The sequence below is a fragment of the Amblyomma maculatum genome, chromosome 1, assembly GCF_055883805.1.
Source record: "Amblyomma maculatum isolate TAMU_Amacu chromosome 1, ASM5588380v1, whole genome shotgun sequence".
Classification (NCBI taxonomy): Eukaryota; Metazoa; Arthropoda; class Arachnida; order Ixodida; family Ixodidae; genus Amblyomma; species Amblyomma maculatum.
Genome location: NC_139344.1, coordinates 200,193,644 through 200,214,744, shown reverse-complemented (window position 1 = coordinate 200,214,744; position 21,101 = coordinate 200,193,644). Strand labels below are relative to the sequence as shown.

At 45.0% G+C, this 21,101-nt stretch overlaps 1 protein-coding gene across 2 annotated transcripts in view; it reads left to right on the top strand.

Annotated features, from left to right (window-relative positions):
- The window catches only part of LOC146205354 (nucleolar protein 9), a 56,738-nt gene extending 37,810 nt beyond the window's left edge, over positions 1-18,928 (top strand). For both annotated transcript variants that reach the window (XM_084590011.1, XM_084590010.1), the window contains 3 exons: positions 9,523-9,699; positions 15,174-15,317; positions 18,646-18,928. In XM_084590011.1, the coding sequence (XP_084446137.1) occupies positions 9,523-9,699; positions 15,174-15,317; positions 18,646-18,912 (588 nt within the window). In that variant the 3' untranslated portion in view covers positions 18,913-18,928. The remainder of the gene's footprint in view (positions 1-9,522; positions 9,700-15,173; positions 15,318-18,645) is intronic.
- The last annotated feature ends 2,173 nt before the right edge of the window (positions 18,929-21,101 follow it).

Below are 21,101 nucleotides of genomic sequence, written 5' to 3'. Positions count from 1 at the left end.
TGGGTACTGCAAGCAAATAAACAGTTTCTGTTGGACCGTAGTTCTTCTTGTCGAGCACACCATCGCGCAAGCAAAATGACGACAGTTCGCGCCTGAAAAGCTGAGGAGGAGATTACACTGTTCCTTCGAGGTATTCGATGAGGGGCAAAAGTTCAGAATCGGCCCACTGCTTTCGGGCTAAGGTTGACGTCGTGATAACACCAAGGAAAGCGGAATCGTCGTCGGAGCCGTCAGTGTGGCAGGGAGTAGGGGCACGGGACAGACAGTCAGCATCACTGTGTTTCTTGCTGGACTTGTGCACGATAGTAACATCAAATTCTTGCAACCGAAGGCTCCATCGAGCAAGCCGACTCGATGGATCTTTTAGGTTTGCCAGCCAACACAGGGAGTGATGGTCGCTCACGACACGAAACGGACGACCATACAAATACGGACGAAATTTCATGACTGCCCACACAACAGCGACACACTCCTTTTTCGTAGTTGAATAATTAACTTCGGAACGGGACAAAGTGCGACTGGCGTAAGCAGTGACGCATTCTGCACCGTCCTGCCACTGAACAAGGACCGCACTGAAACCAACGTTATTGGCATCCGTGTGCAGTTCTCTTTTTAGAAGTGGTCAAGTATAGGCGTACATTGGAGACGGGACTTGAGTTCCGTGAAGGCTTTTTCCTGGTCGGGGCCCCAACCGAACGGTTCGGCGTCTTTTGTCAGGCGGGTCAGAGGCTCAGTGATCTTGGAGAAGTTGTGAACAAAGCGACGATAGTACTCGCAGAGGCTGAGAAATCGACGCAAGCTTCGTTTATCTTCTGGTTTGGGGCATGAAGCGACAGCGGCCGTCTTTTCTGGGTCTGGGCTAACACCTCGGGCGCTGACAGTGTGGCCAAGAAATTTCAGCTCATTAAAAGCAAAGTGGCATTTTTCGGGGTTTAGAGAGAGACCGGCAGATCGGATGGCCGCAGCGTGCAGACGTTTCACAGCGCGCAGACGTTTCAGGTGCTCGTCGAACGTGTCCGAGAAAATCACAACGTCGTTGAGATATACGAGGCATGACTGCCACTTCAGGCCAGAGAGTACGGTGTCCATCATTCGTTGAAATGTGGCAGGGGCTGAACACAGGCCAAACGGGAGCACTTTAAACTCATACAAACTATCCGGCGTAATAAAAGCGGTCTTCTCACGGTCTCGCTCGTCAACTTCTATTTGCCAATATCCACTGCGGAGGTCAAGTGACGAAAAGTAAGTGGCATGGCGAAGGTGATCAAGGGAGTCGTCTATGCGTGGCAGGGGGTACACATCTTTTTTTGTGACGTTGTTGAGGCGTCTGTAATCCACGCAGAACCTCAAGGTTCCATCCTTCTTCGCGACGAGGAGAACAGGCGAAGCCCAGGGGCTCGTCGACAGATAACGTCCTGGAGCATTTCTGTTACTTGGTGGCGGATGGCGTCACATTCTTTTGAAGACACCTGGTAAGGACGCTGATATAGTGAACGTTGGTTGTCGGCAACTATAATTCGGTGCTTCGTTAGTGGCATCTGTCGGACCTTGGAGGTTGGTGCAAAACAATCGCGGAACGAATTGACAAGATTCTCTATGCAGCGTTTCTGACTGGGCAAGAGGTGTGGGTTCACATTGGTCTGAATGGCTGTAGACGTCGCATGGTCGAGATCTGACGAGTTGGATAAAGCATACTGGTCTGTACATTCTCCAAGTTCTTCAAAATGGGCGACAGTCGTGTTCTCCGTCAAATGTTGGGGTTCACACGTGAAGTTTGTCACTAGCACTTCGGCTTGCCCACGGACAAGTTCGACAAGGCCCCGAGCTACACAAACTTGTAGAGTGAGCAGCAGTGGCATGTTAGCTTCGGCAATGCCACGCGTGCCAGTGCTGTGATACATTCGACTGTGACAAACTTGCTCGCCCACAGAGGGATTGTTATGTGGTCGTCAGAGAAGCACAACATCGTTTTTCGAAAGTCCGTGTTGCTATCAACGGATCGCTTGGTTTAAAATAATACCATGAGCTGCTCCCGAAGGTCTATAACAACACCATACTCTTGAAGAAAATCCATGCCTAGAATCAGATCTTTGCAGCAGTCTCGTAATACGGCAAAGGTGCCAGTGAAAGTAAAACCGCAGATCTCTATGCGGCAAGTGCACATGCCAATCGGCGTCATCACATGGCCACTGGCAGTGCGCATCATTGGCCCAGACCAAGGCCTCAGAACCTTACTGAGTGTCGTGGCTAGCTGGCTGCTCATGACGGAAAAATCGGCGCCGGTATCCACAAGTACGGTCACATCACAACTGTCGGTGGTTACAAAACTTTCCCCAGAAACAATGCGTTCGCAGCACGTTGGTAAGTTCGTTGGCGTCGCCGCTCGGGCCGTCGCATCAGATCGTCGGGGTGGAGGCTGTTTAATCTGAAACGTAGCGGCAGCCTCATCCCCGGAGGTCGCCGTGTTTAGTTTTTCTGGCGAGGGGACGTGCCTCTGAATTGCTCAGAGAAGGAGTATCGACTGGGTGACGCAAAACGCCTCGGGGATGACGATCGTGACTGCTGTTGTGGTGACATCGGGTGCATCTCGTTAACAGCCAGGTATTCCTCAATCTCCTGTGGTCTTTCGCCATAGCGAGGTCGAGGCACGTTTCGTAGGAATCCTCTTAAACCTATTCTCCGGTATGGGCAATTGCGAAGAATGTGGCCAGGCTCGCCGCAGTGATAACAGAGCGGTCGTCTGTTAGGGGTGCGTTGCAAGTGTGCCTTGCTGATAGCGGGACGCTGGTCTTGCTGCCGCTCGACGGGCAGCATATCTTGTTGCTGCTGAACGGGGCGCAGGTGGTCTGGCAGCGGGGCGGAATGAATGTTGCTCGGGGGCAGATCAACGTAGGACATCACTATACGTCACAATGCATGGCTCTGATTGTGGTGTTGGTGGTAGCTGCACCGCTCGCTGGATTTTGTCGCGAATGTCGTCCCTGGTAGAGTAATTCACTGCAGGTGGTGCATCCAAGTGGAGGTTCTGCAGCTCATCACGGACAATGCTCCTCACAAGCTCCCTCGTCCCTGGCTGCTGGCATGGACACATAGTAGGGTGTGGCCGCTACGCTTGCCTGACGGTCGTATTGGGTACAACGTTCCTGCAGTGAACATTCTATGCTGGTAGGTTCTCTCCGAAATCTGCGACAGTTCTTTGAGGGTCTCGAATGAGGCCAGCGAGCAACTCTTTCTTCACCCTGCGCAGGAGGTGCCGTACTTTTGTTGTTTCGGGCATGGTAGTCCTCGACAAACATGGCCACACTCTCATTTGACTGCCGAGACCTCGAACGAATTGCTATCTCTGCGTTTTCTTTGCGCGCACTCGAGCTGAATGTTGTGAGCAACTCACGGCGAAAGGCTGCCCAGTTGACAAAGGACGCCTCGTAACCACGTCTTAGCCGAGCCTTGCAGCGCAAAGTACACATTCATTAGCTTCCGCTCATCGTCCTATTGCTTGAATGCGGCCACACGGTCAAAACTGGCCAACCAGTCTTTGACATCCTCGAACCGGTCACCGTGGAATGATGGCGGTGATCGAGGTGCGAGAAGGACGTACAGTGGGGCGTTGCTGGAATGCTGACTTGTCTGGCTGCCCGTTGTAGATGTCATGGCTCGCAGCGGTGTGGTCAGTGGTTCAAACTCAGGTTGTAGGCCTTGGAGGCGACGGCTTGCTTTATGGACGGGAGTGGCGTCTGAGCGTCGATGGGCAGCGTCACTGACGTCTTCGGGGGTAACGTACATGGGATCTCACCCAGCACCTCCACCAAATGTCACCGGCACACGTAGCAAACAGAAGAACAACCGAGCTGCCCTTTTTAATGAAGCGAAACTCGAGAGAGACGAGGACAACGCTCAGCCCACGCGCCGAGACATTCGGCCACTTGGTGGCGCTAGAAGAGGGGCAGCGGTGTGGCAGTATCGTGTGTGCGATCGTCATTTTTACGAAGATAAAATCGAGAGGTGTAAATGAAGCTTCGCTGAAAGATGCGTAACGAAGGTTTTTCCTAACCTGTCTTCTTACCTATTGAAGCCGGCTACAAGGAAGCAAAAACAGTATGACGGGAAGGCACCGACAGAGAAGAAAAACAAAGTGAATTCGGACTATCACTCCAAAAAGCAGCCTTAAACTTCGACGTGCTTGTGACAGACGGTGGGCCCACGTTAAAGGACTTCAATTTTGTTTATCGACCACACACTGGCGAAAGATAGCAAAAGGTGACGGCAGAGACAGCTCTGTGGCATATTTTATTCTCAGAATGGAGGAAGTGCAAAATGTATGAATAAGTGTGTCCTTATCTTCTAACTGAAAAGCGCTGATTTAATTGTTTCTGGAGCTCTCAAGCACCCTACAAGCTGCGTTACTGAACTACTGACTGGCATCGAATCCATCAGTGGTTGAGCGACAAACTACAGAAAACGTCTTTGGAAATCTGTTCTGTTCGATTGTGGATCAGCTTTTGAGCAGGAAGCTACCATGGATAGGATGTAGCCTGCACTTTTGGAGAGTTTACAGTGCGAGTGAGAAAGCTTTATTTGGTGAAGCGGATGCATTTTTACGCAAATTTTCTGGTCGAGAGGAGTAATGAGTCAACAGGTTAGGAATGCAAGAAAAAATTAAATGTAAGTGCGAGAGTTGCTGTGAATAATTTGTATCATTGTGTATTTAGGAGGCTATACGAATGCACAATTATCTCTGTATTTGTGTCTAGCAGTAGCGCACTGCGTGAGTGATCAGAAACTAAGTGCTTGCGACGCTGCCATAGGTTCGGGACGAAAACTGAAAGTTGTGAATACCGAAAAAAAAAAAAAAAGGACGACGTTAGTGTCTCGAGCTGTTTGCGTCGGTCTTCCTCTCTAAACTCCCTCTTCTATGGCAGGAAGAAACAGAACGCTCATGAAGCTGATGGAGTTAGTCGACTTTGCGGCTCAGGTTGTGTGTGGATAAAAGTCACTATACGTGCTCATTGACGAAATTAATGATGTTCGTAAAATCCGCTTATTCCAAACAATCACACCACAGATATCGTAGTTGCTTGTGGTCAACCTTTGATTCTCTCAAATTCGGCCATTTGCGTTCTGAAGTTATTGATAATTTGGCGTTTTAAACATATATATGCGGTGGCATGTAGAAACTATAGAGACACGTGTTATATACCTTTGCACTGACCTAAGCTGATTAGTGACCTTGGGTGAAAGTTGCGATTATCTGATCTCCATCTTTAATGTAGATGTCTTGTATGCCACTTCGGGACAAAGCTCATATAACCAAGTTCTTTAAAAAAAATGACTGCCAGTTTCATTTTCCAGCAGCGATCGCCTGCATCACTCGAGTTACTTCAGCAGTTTTGTAGCATGCTCGCAACACAGGGTTCAGAGTTGACTGGTTTCTTTAGCATAAATAACGACAAGTGCGGCATTTGGGACGCCAGTTAACATTTCGAAAGGCTACTTGCTCCTCCGGACGGCTGGGCCCGTGGCGTTGGTGCTTCGGCAGCAACCTGTAGCCTGGTTTGATGGCAGTGCCACCTCGTGTTAAAGGTGACACGCTGCTTCAGCAGCATGGAGAACCCGGAGAGTTTGGCAACGCATCTTAGTTCTATTAACGTTAGATATCATCCTAATTGCCGCAATTGCATCGCGATTTTCTACCATCAATTTTACGGGTTTTCTTGTGGCTCACGGACATACAAAAGCTAGCTTGCTTAGACATTGTGAATATTTCTCGGCAGCAGTTGTTCATGGCAAAAGCAAAGGAGCAGATCATATTTGTTGCGGAAATCTGTCGGCAATAGATTAGCGCAAGAATAATATGTGGCGGGGATGAGTCCTGCATTCGCGACTGGCAGTAGAAGGAGTCTCTCGAGACAACAAACAGACTGGCGATCATTCCATGGCCAGACTGACGTGCACCCTGAGCTCGAGACGCTGCTTGCCGAATTCATGGAAGAACAAAGGAGTCATAGCCGTGCTGTTTCTGCAGAGGTCACACAGGTGGAAGCTATCCAGCTGACCTGACCACTGGACATGCCACATGAAAAGTTTTGAGCAAGCCGTGGATGGCTGGCACGGTTTATGGCCAGGTTTTTGGTAGCAAGCGAACATCCATGTGTCAACGGCTTCCTGAAGCGCACGAGGAAAAACTATACTCCGTTTCATACATCAGGTGCAACGCAGCGAAAGCTACGCAAGTAGTCTGCAAGAAAAAAGCAGGCGTATCACTACGTGCTCGTTTTGTGGCCGAGTGGTTCATGCGGAAATGGGCTCTATTCCGAGCGTACACGTTTGCAATAGCTTGCTTTGCATGCCTAGACATCTTCGCAATGCGGATCTTATAGAAAAAATGTGCCCCGAAGAACCATTTTCTCAAAAAGATGCGCAGCGCGGAGGGCACAGCCAGTGCCATCTAGTGGCACAGCTGGCAAGGTTGCGGAGCAGCGAAAACGCGACACAAATTAAAAATACATACAAAACACAAATTCACTGAATCCGATCCTTTCTCCATAAAAAAAGGTGCTCTTTATGAAATTGACGGCAAATGTGAGATTTATTAAGCTTGCAGACAAAATAACTATTATTTCCTCTCGAGAACAGGCATTATTTTTCATCGCGGATGCGGAGAGCGCAAACAAGAGCTGTAGCTCTGGCAGTGTTGCACTTGATGTATGAAACGGAGTATACTGAACTTTCAGTGGTATGTGATTGGCCTCGGGGAGGAACACATCTGTGTGTTATCCCAAATAGGAGATGCAAATCAAACTCCGGTATATTTCGAGGTGCCGATAAAAACTACACCTGAGAAAAAGGGCTCTAAATTTGTGGTCCTAACTGGAAGAAATACCAAACTGCACTGCAGTCTGCAGTGTGACGTCTGCTTCGGCCGACGGCACAAGGTTGCGCCCTTATGCAGCTTTGCTTAAGTGCAAGATGCTGCCAAGTGCTCCATTGCCTTCAGGATTGTCTGGGCAGATGAGAATTCCTGGGTGAATGGTGACCTGGTCTCTGATTGGATTAGAATAACCTGGGAGAAAAGACCGGGCGCTATTTTGTCATGATAGTATTGGTTTTGGACTCTTTCCAATGCCATTGCATAGACGCTCTGAAAGCTCACTTTGTAAAAAACGGCCCAGACCTTACGCATCATACCTGGTAGCATGGCATTCATACTCCGTCTTCACAACATCTTCGTCAACAAGGTGTTCAAGGTGCGAATAAGGAGCTTGTACACACAGTGGATGGCTGACAGCCTTTACACTTCATGCCAGTGTTGTGTGCATGGAGGCCAGATAATGCCATGCTGGGCTGATGAATCGTAGATGCATGAAATGTGATTCTGGCCAACGTGGTATGCAAAAGTTTCAAGGAATGCTTCATCAGCAATAGCTTGGAGGGTCAGAAGATGACTACATCGCATGACGGCAGTGAGAGCAGTAGTTGAATAACTGGATGGTAATGGCAGCGTTATGGTCATCTTTTTGTAGTAAATGTAATTAATAATGCGAAAGCATTACTTCACAATCTTCGCAGATTTCTGTGCAGAGCGTGTCCGCAGCAGTTGTGAGTAATTGAGGAGTGGCAGTGGTTAATGAGTGGTGTCAGTCGATAGAGGGTGACATAATGTTGTGTCCAAAAAAATAATTAGGCCAATAAGTTAATTAGGTAATTATAATAACTGGTTCACAGCAAAAATGGCGCAGTAACTGTCACACTTGTTTTGTGGACACCTGAACCGCGCTGTAAGGGAAGGGAGGAAGGTGGGAGTGAAAGCGGAAAGAGAGAAATTGAGTGCCGTAGTGGATGTGACGTCACGCAACCGGAAGTAGAGCCGAAAAAGGGCATAGGAAGGGATTGGTGCGCAATTTGAAAGTACCAAACACTAAAATGGACGAACAAGAAGTGAATTAAGCAACTAGAAGCAACCAGAAGCAACCAACATCAGCATCCGTGCTTTCGCATTACTCCAATGCAGATTCTGCAGTGCTCTTTAATTTTTGCTGTTTGTACAGCTGTGGCTGCTCGTTCTTGCATACCTCTTTTAGGTAAGTGTGGTGGTCATACGCAGTGATTTTTATTCCATGGGTTTTTCTTAGGTGTGCTGGTTAAATGCGAGCAGATATGGTACTTTAGACATTTCAAAGCCCCATTCCCCCCCAATTTTTTTTTTTTTAGTTGTGCACCGAATTGGTCATAGATTGGCTGTCCTGTAGTAAGATGTTTGTTATGGCCGCTTTTGTTAAGTGCAGAGTAGTCTAGGGTTCGACGGCATACTGTCTGGTCAGGAATCATGGTTGGTTGATCAATTCACTGGTCACGGACCACGGTCAAAAACAAAGGACGTTTCGGGAGCGCTACGGCTTCATTGTGACCAAGGAAGCGGCAGCGCTCCTGAAAAATCATTTGTTTTTGACCATGGTTAGTGACCAGTGAATCGATCAGTAAGTGCAGAGCAGTGTGTATGTGTCTTTAGGGCAATATACAGCTGACATTTATTAACTTGATGGTTGTAATTCATTCTTTCCTTCAATTTAATCGTGTTCAGTTGCTTTGGTGGGCACGCATGCTTTTGGCAACAAAGGAAAGCTCATTTATTTGAGAATTCGGACTGAAAAGTTTCTAACATAACCTGAACCAGAGAGAATTGTTGGTATGTTGTTTAAGCTGGGTGGAGTGCAAGCATGCCGCCAATGACACGCCTCCATTACAGTAAGTCATCACAATGTGTTGCTTCTGCATGGACCCTTTTAAACTTTTTTCACCATTTTCTTTTTTAAGCGTATGTTAGTTTTCTGACCCTTTTAAACTTTTTGCACCGTTTTTTTTAAGCGTATGTTTGTTTTCTTGCTTTCATATTAGCTTCTTAATACAAACCCAGCATTTGATCTCATTCACGTACTCTGCCGGCTGGGCTGTGCTCAGATCCTCGTGACAGTTTTCCTGGATTTCATTAGCTTATCTGCTACATCTTGCTTCTGCGGTAAAGCAGTATAGCCGTGTCTTTCTATTTTTACCCCAGTAAGTACTGATGCAAATTGGCTCATGGGCAGCAAAACCTCACCTCGGCACAACTGACATCATGGAAACATCTGGAAAAACGACCAATCATGAGATGTGCTAATATTTTTGTTTTGGCTTGGCTCATCGAACTTGGCAGTTGTGTCTACACTTTCAGTCACCGCATGCATGCCCCAACACTTGTGTTCTCGCCAGCATTTTACACATCCCAAGAAGTGGGATAGGGGAAAAAGTGAGGGGAAAAGGGTAGTCCAGTACAGGTGCGCTTGCAGAACTTACAAAAGTAGCCTGTGGAACCTATTTCGAGAACCCCTACTTTATGTGTAGGATGCATGTCTTTGGTTTTTTTTGCCTTCCTTAGTAATATGTAGCGTGTAGATGCTGTTAGCTCTTTGTGTTGATTGTTCTGCATGACGAAGTGTACCAACTTACAGTCTGTTATGCTTGCTCTATCTTTTATGCTACTTCCAGGCTTTAATGAGAACTCTTCACTGTGCTGAACCTGAAGAGCGTCATGTCTTTCTGACACCGCTTATTCTTTATATGAAGAGATACGAAGAGTATGACCAGACACATCAAGGAACGGCAGTTGTCTACCAGGGGAGCATGTTGCTGCAGCATTTATTCACTTTTGGAAAGACACAAAAGGTGCTTTTTTGCTTGTAAATTCATGTTCCACATTTTCCAGCTTATCTGCCATAGCCTGCATAATTATTTTCTCTCATATTGTTCCTTTGTTTGTAGTATATGTTTATAGTACTTCATATGGAGGTAACATCTTGACTTCTGCTTTATATATGGTATGCTATGGTACAAGGGGTTTGACATACCAGAGTGACATGGGCCATGAAGTGTACCATAATGGAGGACTCCGAATTGATTTTAACCATCTGAGGTTCTTCGACTTGCACTTGCATTACATAGTATATGGGCATATTGCATTTTGTCTTCATGTATATTTTGGCAATGCGACCATTATGTATACACTTAAATCCCGCAATAACAAAATCGCCTGGAACAAGTTAGTTTTATTCGGTTTTCGGTTTCACAAGAATTTCATTATCATGAAAACAAAACTGTGTAGACGAATAAGCATGAACCTTACTCCACTGAAGTACTTTGTTTGAAAAAGTTGATCATTGTTGTCAACCTTTATGTAGTAGTAGCTACAAAATTCTGCTGTCACAGCTGAGCAAACATTCCATGGCAACACCTTCGTCTTGAGCGCCAAGGATTGATCGGATGGTGTCAAGTGCATTGAGCACGTCCCGCCTGGTATAGTGCATGGCACTGTCATTTTCAGACATATTTATTTTATTTCTAAAGCACTTGCATAGAGGGCAGTATGTGGAGCATATTGAGGTTTATTGAAATAAGCTAGTCACACTCATAATAAAGGTGAAGTTCTGCAGCACTAAAGAAAGGTGAACACGCTCATAGACAATGGACCAGACAGCCACTTAAGGGTGTAGGGTAGGCCTACTCTCATGCATTAGTGCAAAGGCGCTCATATGGACGCCAGAGCCGAGCAACAATGCTGGATCTAATGTGCCTTGCTCTTGTTTGGCCCGTCAGGTTGCAATGTCACAGTCCACGTGTCTCGGCGCAGATAATACAAACCGAGTTCTTGTATGGCATATCGGTCTGATCAAGTTAAACCCTGGATAGTTTTAATGCGAAAGCATTACTTTATACACTCAAACCCAACCAAGAATGTTGTTGCTTCCATATGCCATGCTTGGGCAAAAAAAAAAAAAAAAGAGAAATGTCAGAACAGAGTGGATTTATTTCTCAGTGGTGGTGAGTTCTGAGTGTCGTAGCCATCGCTGCAGCCTGGCACGTCGACTGTACTGCAGTTTAATGCTGTGCATTGTATGTTATCAACTTGTATCTGTGTGTAAAAGCTTTCGCATGTCCTACTTGGTTTAACTACGTTAAAACACTACCATTTTTTTTTCTTTTTTAGCAGATATTTGTGATTATTTTCTCAGAATCCGCTTGTAGTTAAGCTGCTACTCTAGTATCATTTTAATCAGCTTTCTATGCCCTGTTGTCTAAACTAGAATTATTGTTTGAAAGAAATTTGTTATTTTTTGCTTATTGTATTATCTGCACTCTGCAAAATTTCGTGTCTTCTCATGGAGGCATTTCCTTTTCTTAACCAATGTGTAGCCATGGTCAGGTCTTCGTTAGATCGTCTGTATGGTCTTCTGACAGTGGGAGTTTTGAAAGATGATAACTCATGAAGGTAATGGCTGCCTTATATAGAAGCAGTGCACTTTATGAGGTAGATTTAAGGCTGACTAGCACTAAATCACTGCTTCCAGGACCACTTCTTTGTCATTCCAGTAACTGTCTCACACAAGTCCCTAGAGCAGAAGAAAAACAAAAAGCTTTCCATTTAAATTGTGCTGAAATAGCACAATGGTAAACAATGCTCTTCAGGCAAATTGCATACTGTTTAGATCTACATTTTTCTAAAATCAAAGTGCTAGGGAACCTTTCTTTGTTTCCAGCTGTGTACTGTAGAACCCCACTTGTATGTTTTTCATGGCACAGAAAAAAAGGAAAATGTAAGTGCTGGGAAATACAACAAATTGAAACTTGACAGCAGTGGCAAACTGAATACTGTTGATTGCTGGGCTGCACTTCGAAAATCATTGAGCATATTCGGCTCCATTTTCTTGTGCCCAGTGAGCACAATGCGCTTCTCCAGAATGTGCAGTGCCGTGTGGTTTCTGCAATTATCACTTGAACAAACATATCTACTGAGCAAGTCTAATGCCGCTGCAGCTGACATAAAAGTTGGTTCTGGCAGCAGCTCACTGTCCTTTTCGTTGACCCTGTTGTTTGCATCGACACCCTTGGCCACAACCTCGTCAACAGTAAAAACGATGGAAAGAAACATGATTGCATTCACGATTTGCACGAACAGGATGGATCGTGTGCTACACTGCACGCAGTCTCACTTGCGCCAATTGCAAAGTAAAGCATGATGTGGCACAAAGTGGACGACGAAGTGAGCAACACAGACGAAGAAAGATAAACAAAGCAGCAAAAAGAAAAAAGAAAAAGAACCACTACTGTCTATAATGCCACTATGTGCCCAAATGCCCTCTGCCTAACATGGAGTCACCGGGTAAATTTATCTGGTTAGTCTAGCCCAATTAAGCGCTCAACATCCCCACAGCAGATTATGGGTAGAGCTTTAGACATTCCAGACTGGGCCAAGATAAGCCGCCTTAAAAGTAAGCATGGCCGCCGGTACTTGTCGCTCGTGCCGCCTTCAGGTGCCCATTCATGGCTTTAGCATGTGGGATTATAATTCATGGAATCGTATGGGAGCTATGTGGAACTTGAACCCCAACGACGTAGCAGCCACGGAAATGTAGCACCCGGGAATGCACCTGTGGAGCTCTGGTGTACCCTTTTTTTTTTTTTTTGTTTCTAATACAAGGTACTACACATCGCGTGTAATTGTAAAGTTCGGCATGGATGGTAATCACAAGGTTATGAAAAAAGCTCCTTCTTTTTGTGAGTGTGTGTGTGTTATATGTGTTATAAAAATTGTTTGCGCACAAGTGTAGCATTGAATTGTTCAGTAAATGAATGAAGGGAAAATGAGGTTCTTCATTATGAGATGCATAAGAAAGGAGCCATCCGCCATTGACACAAGGGAATGCATGGGGATTCTTTTTTGTACGTGTTGATGTATGTGAAGTAATAATTAATTGTGGAGATAACTGAGTAGAAATTCGAAGAAAAACAACCACATTCTGCCGGTGGGATCCAAGCCTACAACCTTCGTATGTTGCATCCGGTGCTTACCAGTGTGCTACGGTGATGGTTGCTTCATCTTCTATGTTACCTGTAACCTATCCTTGATAGTGTTCGTCGCACCACCCTCCGCCATACCGGCGAACGTGGAATACCTTGTGATATTGCGAGTGCCATGCAAGATAAGATCTAACAGGGGAGGGCGGGAGTTGTGTGATAACCCTCTTAGCTACTGATGACATCAATGCCACCAGACTCTCTAAGTTCTCATTAAAGGCCAACTGAAACAAAATGTGACCTCACTCAGAGTGGCTGTAAATCTTTTTTGCTACGTCATGAAAGCTTAGTGACCAAGTTGTAAGCTTATGTGAAAAGATGCAGCAGAGATTTATGTAAGAGTTTTAAGAGCTCTGTAGCAGACGGCGCGTGCACTTGGCGGCGTGTCGCACAATTAGGTAGCTTGTCTACTATGGTGTAGAACAATTTGTGGAGGGCTGACTAGCAGACGACGATTGTGTGCCGATCACATTCGATGAGAGAAGGCGGCAAATAAAAGAAGGGGACTTTGGACTCTGCTGTTGTCGGCGCCTCGTCTGTTCGCACCGATACTGATTATCCTAAGTGCACGAACCATGCCGAGCCATTCTGCAGCCTTTGGGTGTGAACACAAGCGCTATACCCGGAGTAAGGCTTCATCATTTTTCACAGAACATCACGCTGCCAAAGCAGTGAATGTTGGCAATGAAACGCGATAAATAGAATTCAGCGAAGCACAGCACACTTTTTTCAGCTCATGTCAAAGGCGCAGACTTCGTACATGATTATAATTTGTCCGAAAGTCTGCCTTTTGCACCTTTTGAGAGGCTTTTCATTGTTGATGCAAGGCCGCCCCACTGCCTGTGGCTACAGCTTTTGATTTCTACCTGTAGGTACATACATTTCGATGAGCAAAACTAGATGAGTAAGTATGGCGAGTGCTGAACGGGACGAAGAGTCTTGCACACCACTCTCTACCGACATGTTAGTCATAAAATGCATCATCTTTGCCAGCACTACGCTTATGGCCTGTGTGCTCCTGCTACGATTCCGTATGATATGATCCTGCTGCCTTCACTTCACGAAAAATACTTTCGCTCGAAAGTCGCATTTCTTTGTACAGTTCAGTGAACTGAGACGTACCAGTATTGTTGATGCAAATCCAGTTTTCGGTGCTTTCATCAAGACACATAGCTCTCTTTGTTTCGAATAATTCCACGCATCAGTCGGACAGAATCTCGCCATGTGAATTCTCAATGCCGAACCCGTTCAACACGCTCCGTCTCATCACTGTTCTTCAGGCAGTTTCATTATATAAGCGAATGTGTAGCTCACGTTACACACTGCAAAATGCAGAAAGGACTCAAAAGAATCTCTATGCTATATACCACAGCGGCCTCTTGATTGCTACATTGACAGCATGGGGGAAAAAATGACAAGTACGCCCAGTTCTACATCACTTCCGGTGACCTGTAGTGGCGACTTTTTCCAATTCCAGTTTTGAGAATGGCCGTTTTAGAAACCAAATTCTTACCTACTCATTTCAAATGTGCTGCTCATATTTTGTTTTTAGCCCTCTCTCTTGATGTACTACAGTAAAATTGTATTCTTAACAGTTTAAATTTTCATTGCATTTGGCCTTTATGGTAATCAGGAAAGAAATGCTGGGAAAATGATAATTATTGTTAGATAAACAAGGAACTTTAAGAGAGTAATTACTCATTGATAATTACTCCCTTATTACATATTTACTTTACCTTGAGGGTTTCCCCTAAATATTCATCCATAAGGAAATTTTATGTAGCGAAAAGCAAAAATTAGGTTTTCTTTGTTAGCCTACCCTGTGTCCATAAGAATGAACCAATTAGCCTAGCAACGGTTTGACTGCTGGGAGCACAGTAATTCTTTGCATAAAATATGCTATTGTCAGCACACTGACAAAACTTCGGAAAATTTTTGCTCAAGTATCTAAAATTGGAGTGAAGTTTAAAAATATGGCACTTTAAATTTCATTCTGATATTGGCTCAAATAACTTATATTCTTTTTCATTCAGTTTAGGGCTAAAATAGCCAAAATAGCTACAGCTAAATAGTACCTAGCTCAGGAAGGAGAGTGTATTTTATTTAGATATGGTCTGTTTTTCAGCTAGGTGCTGAAAACCAAACGGTATGCAAAATACTCTGCGTAAAATTAAGAGTAATGTCTGAAGTATGTGTTGCATTTCAGTGTGAAGTTATCGTTTTTGGTGAAAATATCTGCTGTGTCATGAAAACAGATTTTATACCATATGTATATTTTTTTTTTCTAGGTTGCACAAAGCCTTTTGAATATGAACACAGAGACATTAAAAGCGATTGCTTGTTGTCCCTGCGGTTCCCATGTTTTAGATGCATTTGTGCAAAGTGACCAAGTGAAGAAAGCAAATAAGGAACAACTTATCAGGATTCTTAAGGTATGTACGTCTGACGAAGAAAGGAAACAAAAATAACTACCACTAAAACTTACCATACTGCAATCATATGGTTACAGAGGGAAATTGAGCAGAACTTTTTGAATTCTTATTCATAAAAGAAAAGCTTTTCATAGCCTGAGGATAAAGCCTGGCACATTGCACAACTAAGGCAGGTATTTTGCAAAGAAGAATGGTGGTAGGTGCGTGAGTGATTTGATTTTGCCAGCTTGTTGAAACAGGAGTGATGTTATAGTATAATATCATAATCCCTTCAGGTGGATGTGAGGAGAGCTTTGCTGATATTGCTCACTCAAACCACGATTAAGAGCAGCACAATCATGGCCTGTGAATGTGCTAATCATGTGATTTTTTGTATTTCGTGGACTTTCAAGCTCAGAAACAGAGATGCACATAGAAAATTGAGGTAAATAACAGAATGGTACTTCTGAAGGACTTTTCAAAGCTTGCAAAATACATTTATTGTCTAGAGTAAATGTTTAATAATTCATGAATTCTTAATTACTAATTAATTGTAAAGCAAATTACTTGTGGTCTACAAGATGGCTGGCGGCTGATGCAAGTGGTTTGCTTCACCTACCTCAAATATTTTATTTTTTATCCCTTGGCTGGAGTTAGCTGGGCACTTGATATATGTAAAATGCTGTTATGCAAGAAAGTGTGCCCCCACAAGATGGCTTCTGCGCACTCTCGGGCAGAACTGCAGGGAAGCTATCTTCCTGGAGTGTACTTTTCTTGGGGCAGGGCACCAGTGCTGGCACAGAGACTTGACATTGCCGCGTCTTGCCTCCCACAGGCTAAAAGGTGCGTGTGCAGAGGGGACCCGCTTGTAGAGTTTGAGCTCAGGGGCTGCATTTTCAACAGACATGGCATTGCAACATGTACACATTTTCACGGTGAAGAGATGGTCAGAACGGCGCTGGTTGCATTGCCTGCAGTGCACAGAAAAGCTATGCTGAAGCTCTACTATGAATAGCTGTGCTGAGAAGGCACTAGGATACAATGAGAAGGATAGACTGAAAAAGGAGAAATGTAGACGCGTTATGTTTTAAGTGAGGTACAGTTGCGGACAAAAGTGGTATACTCCACGCGAATTGCAATGATTGCATTTTTTTCATATAAAAAATGTGCCACACAAAATTGCTTGGACTAGATGGACAGTATGTCAAGGAGGGTACGTTATGCATATCTCAGAAATAACTGCTTCTCTGTCGCAAAAATCTGGTGGGCAGTTTTCTCGTAGCGCTTGGAATATACCGCTTTTGTCCGCGGGGGTACATGAGTGTGTTTCATGTTCTCAGTCTTCAGCACACTTCATGTGTAACAGAATGAATGGGCAATTTGCAATTACCATTACCCTGAAAGGCTATTGTTATTCATTGTTCTCATTTAACATATATTTGGGCACACCCAGCATGCTTGCTTCATTTTTTTGGGGAGCTCCTCTTAAGATGAACATTCGACGAGACGAAAATCTTTTCTGGTCCCTTCAAGTTCATAAGTCTACTATATGTACCGTATAAACAGGTCGACCCCCTTACCTTGTACTGAAAAAAAGATAATTGCCAAAGCATATATATTTACAATGTCGGCCTTGTTGCTGCATAACTGGAACGACGATCCCACTTTGAACTTTTAACAGCATTATCGGAAGACGATTCTGTCGCTCACCGCCTCCCCCAGTGCGTCATAGTGTTCCATCAAGCATGTTGCTTAGGCAACAATTCATGAAAGGCTGCATGAGAACACACCAAACTGTTACTGAGCAAGCGGCCTTGTTGCCGTTTGCTTCAGCGAATGCCAACTTGGCTGTCGTAAACGGTCTCCACATGGCACTATTGATTGGTTATTTGCTAACCAGGAATTATACACTATTATAGGTTGAATGAAACGAAAGAACACAGTCAAAGGCAAATACGCCAGGGACTGAAAAAAAAAAAAAAGCAAACAACTGCAGGGTGTTGATACAGCTTTGGATGTCCGTTCATGAGCAGGCATGCCACATGTTGCCAGACTGTGCTTCTCATTCTGCTAAAGACCTCTATATAAGACGAGGGGCGACTTTAGCTTGCTTTTTCATGCAAAAATCTCTACTTTTATTGTGGTTTATATGGTGCATGATATTCTGTTCCAAGTGCAATCACGCCTTTCCTTTTGGGAAATTAAAAAAAACGTTATTAGTTCTTAAGAAAGCACAGTAGCGTTCCACTACCCGCAGGCATGTACAGCCGCCCAAATCTTCAACTAGGTTAAAACAAAAACTTGGGCACGTTGGTAATTCATTGTGTAGAACAGCGCGAAAAAAAAAACGACAAGGACGAAGACAACAAGACAGCGTTCGTCTTGTTGTCTTCCTTCGTTCCTGTTGTTTTTTTCGCACTGTTCTACACAATCTTTAACTAGCATGCGTGACGGCTGCATTTTCTTATTCTGCAGAGGAGCCAAGCTTCCAAAAGTCCAAATAAGGAAATGCTGCCAAAAGTCCTAATAAGGAAGTGCTTACCAAGCCCTTGTTTAATCTTGACCTTCCTGTTAGTTTTAACTGCTTTTGGTGCAGGCGTGCAGAAAAGGCAACTATCCTGTACACCAGTTAAATATTTGGGCAGCTGTACCATAGCTGGTAATTTAAACTTTGCAGCATGTGTAAAATATTACAAGTCACATGTTGCATTTATCTTTGTTTGACTTTGTCTGCATCTTCATGTTCTGGTAAGGTGTTTGACAGTTCTTCAGTAAAGTCAAAATACCGCACAAGTCCGAGTTATTGGAGTTCCAAAAATCGGCCGCCTATGTCATGGCCATGCACATTACTGGTGAATTTATTGAGTTATATTCTTCCATAGTGCTATATGACTGAATTGACTAAATCATCCTTTAATGTTAACATTTAACACTATAGACAGCACATCATTTATTTGGCAGTGGTGTGCATTAAGTGCCAGGAAGGCGCACACTGCACTTGCGACTGCCTAATCTCAGTATCTATGCTTTGCTTCAAAATTTGCTGGTAGTGGCAAATTGAAGATATAACTAGCAAAGCACCTTGCGTGCAAGGACAGTTGGTGGCTTGTTTGCACCCCTCTTCACTAGTAGTAATAGCATGGTGTACGACTGCAAGCATTACAGCCAATCACATACGATTCTAACACATGTGAACGGTGGCCCTGATTTGCTGGCCCCAGCTGTAGCTCCCACTTCAGTGCCAGCCAATTGGGCCATGTACCACATGTGCTATTAGCAAAGTTTGTACTTTCACTGTGCAAAAGCAATGGAGTTGAGCTGTACTTAACCCTAGGTTGTGTTATTTCAGGGGCTGTATGGAACTCTTGCAATGGACAAGTATGGCAGTTGTTTTGTCATGAACTTGTGGGATGTTGCAAGCATGGCACAGAAAGTGGATATTGCTGAAGAGCTTTCAGATAAGGAAAGTGCCCTGGCTACGTCAGTACATGGCAGATTAGTTTCCAAGAAGGTTGCCCTTCATCACTTCATTCATCGCCGTAATGATTGGGCTGAACTTCAGAAGAACAAGAAGAAGACGTCTCTTCTTTTCCAAGACATAATCAAGGAAAAATAAAGGATTGATCATTGTTTTTTACAGTCTGCTTGAAAGAACTATGAGCTGCAGAGCAATGAATTAGAACCTTTACAGTCCGTTACCATGCATCAAGGCAACATACCATGGCATGTTGAAAAAATTGGCAGGCATCCTTGCCCTTTAAGCAAAGGATCGTCCCAGTGGAGAGCTGCCGCTGGGATAATTTCCTTAAAGGCAGTAAAGACAGGTCGTCTTTATTGCCTGCTGCTGAACCTGTGCCGCTTGTCAATGCTGGTGCTCTTCCAACTGCGTAGCTATTTATAACAGATGCACTGTTTTCCATTGGTCTCACATAATACATTGCTAGTTGTCAGGCACGCGTGTACTTTCCAAGGCTATTCTGTGCTTATTCAAACAACTGTGGGGATGTGTAGCCTGTTTCACATGGTGTGCTTTAGTGCTATCTTCATTTTTGCACTCATTCATACTTTTCACTCTGTATGCCCTTCGATAGTATTCTACACATTTTTTTATGCTCAACAGGTGCCCGACCTAGACCCATTTGGTGTGAATGTAGCCCGGTTTACAGCAATACGACAACTAGCGCATCGCATTCATGTAAGCAGGGTAATGTGCTAGGAAAGCGCCACTAGGCAAGGCTGTATTAAGAGGTGCAAGTCGACTTTCATCCTCCTTTGCCAAGCACCGAAAGAAATGCGATGTGGCACGAAATTTGCGATGCGCTACTATCGCTATCGCCTTCATTAAAGTGCTGGTTCCTTCGACGTGAGGATGCCGTGACCTCACGCCTAGCAACGAAAAAATGGCTGAGCGCGTGCGCCGTCCTTTTTTTTTTTTTGCCGTAGCTCCGCAAGTGGAAGAGGAGGGGTGCAAGAAGAGACGTGTACGTTGCGTATTTATTTTGTCTGCACCCCTTTCTGGCAGCCGACTGCCGCTGCTACAGGGGAGGGGAGGGGTGGGGCAGAGCGAGGTAAAGCCTCCTCGATTACGAGGCTTTGAGAGTGCGCCACCAACTTTTTTCACAAGGTTGTTTGCTGGGCTGGTTGGTATCGCATCATAACTTTTTGAAGTGCTAAGGCAGACATACACGAGAGAAGTGGACGGGACAAACTCTGCTTGCACAGTTGCAAGTATCTACTTGTACAGGTGCAAGTAGCGTTTGACCCGCCAGCTTCTATCCTGTATGTCTGCTTCAGCTCTTCCAAATGTTATGATGTGCCACCATCTCTTGTGTGGTTTTGGCGCCCCTACCTCCCTGAATTTAGGAGGGTGCGTGCCCTCCGTGTCCTCCCTATTCTTTTTTCACGTGGTTACTCGCTGGGCTGCTCGAGAGTTACGGTGAGGAAGTCTGCGAGAGGACAAAAAGTCTGTTTATTCATGACGTCAGCGCTGTGCTAACGCACTGTATATACATTCAAAACAAACTATAGTGGCCATGGGTACTAACGCTGCATGGTGTGATGCAGTTCGTCATCATCATCCTCAGCCTGACTATACCCACTTCAGGGCGAAGGCCTCTCCCATATTCCTCCAATTAACCCGGTCCTGTGCGAGCTGCATCCACTTGACCCCTGCGAACTTCTTAACCTCATCCACCCAACTAATTTTCTGCCGCCCCTGCTACACTTTCCTTCCCTTGTAATCCAGTTTGTTGCCCTAAGCGACCATCGGTTATCCTTTCCTCGCGCTACATGTCCTGCCCATGCCCATTTCTTCTTGATTTTCATTAGAATGTATACTTGACCAGGAAACCTACCCCTAGTTCTCACTTCTCCGGTAAGCCTCGATAACACAGTACATGCCCGTCCTTCAGTATAGTAATGCTTCATTTGGCCTCCTAACCTCACTAAGCCCTATGACATCCCATTTCAAACCCTCTAGTTCCTCTAACAGCACTGCTAAACTAGCTTCACTAGCTAGTGTTCTAGCTTTAAAAGTTGCCAGGGTCTGTTTTCAATGGCAGCCTGTCCAGCGGAGCCAGAGATTCTTAGCACCCTCCGCTGCGTCACAGGTCTGACTGCCGTTGGTGACTGAAGGCCGGGGTTTTGCAGGACTAATCATGGGAGGTTGTGGCCAATTACTTCACCAGGGTAGCAAATTCCTGCTCTGGTGAGGGAGTGCATTGCCGGAGGTGTTCACCGGTATCAGGTCGCACCCCAAAACTTTTCAGCTCAAACCCTCATCATGGCTCGATAGGCCTAAGCAAG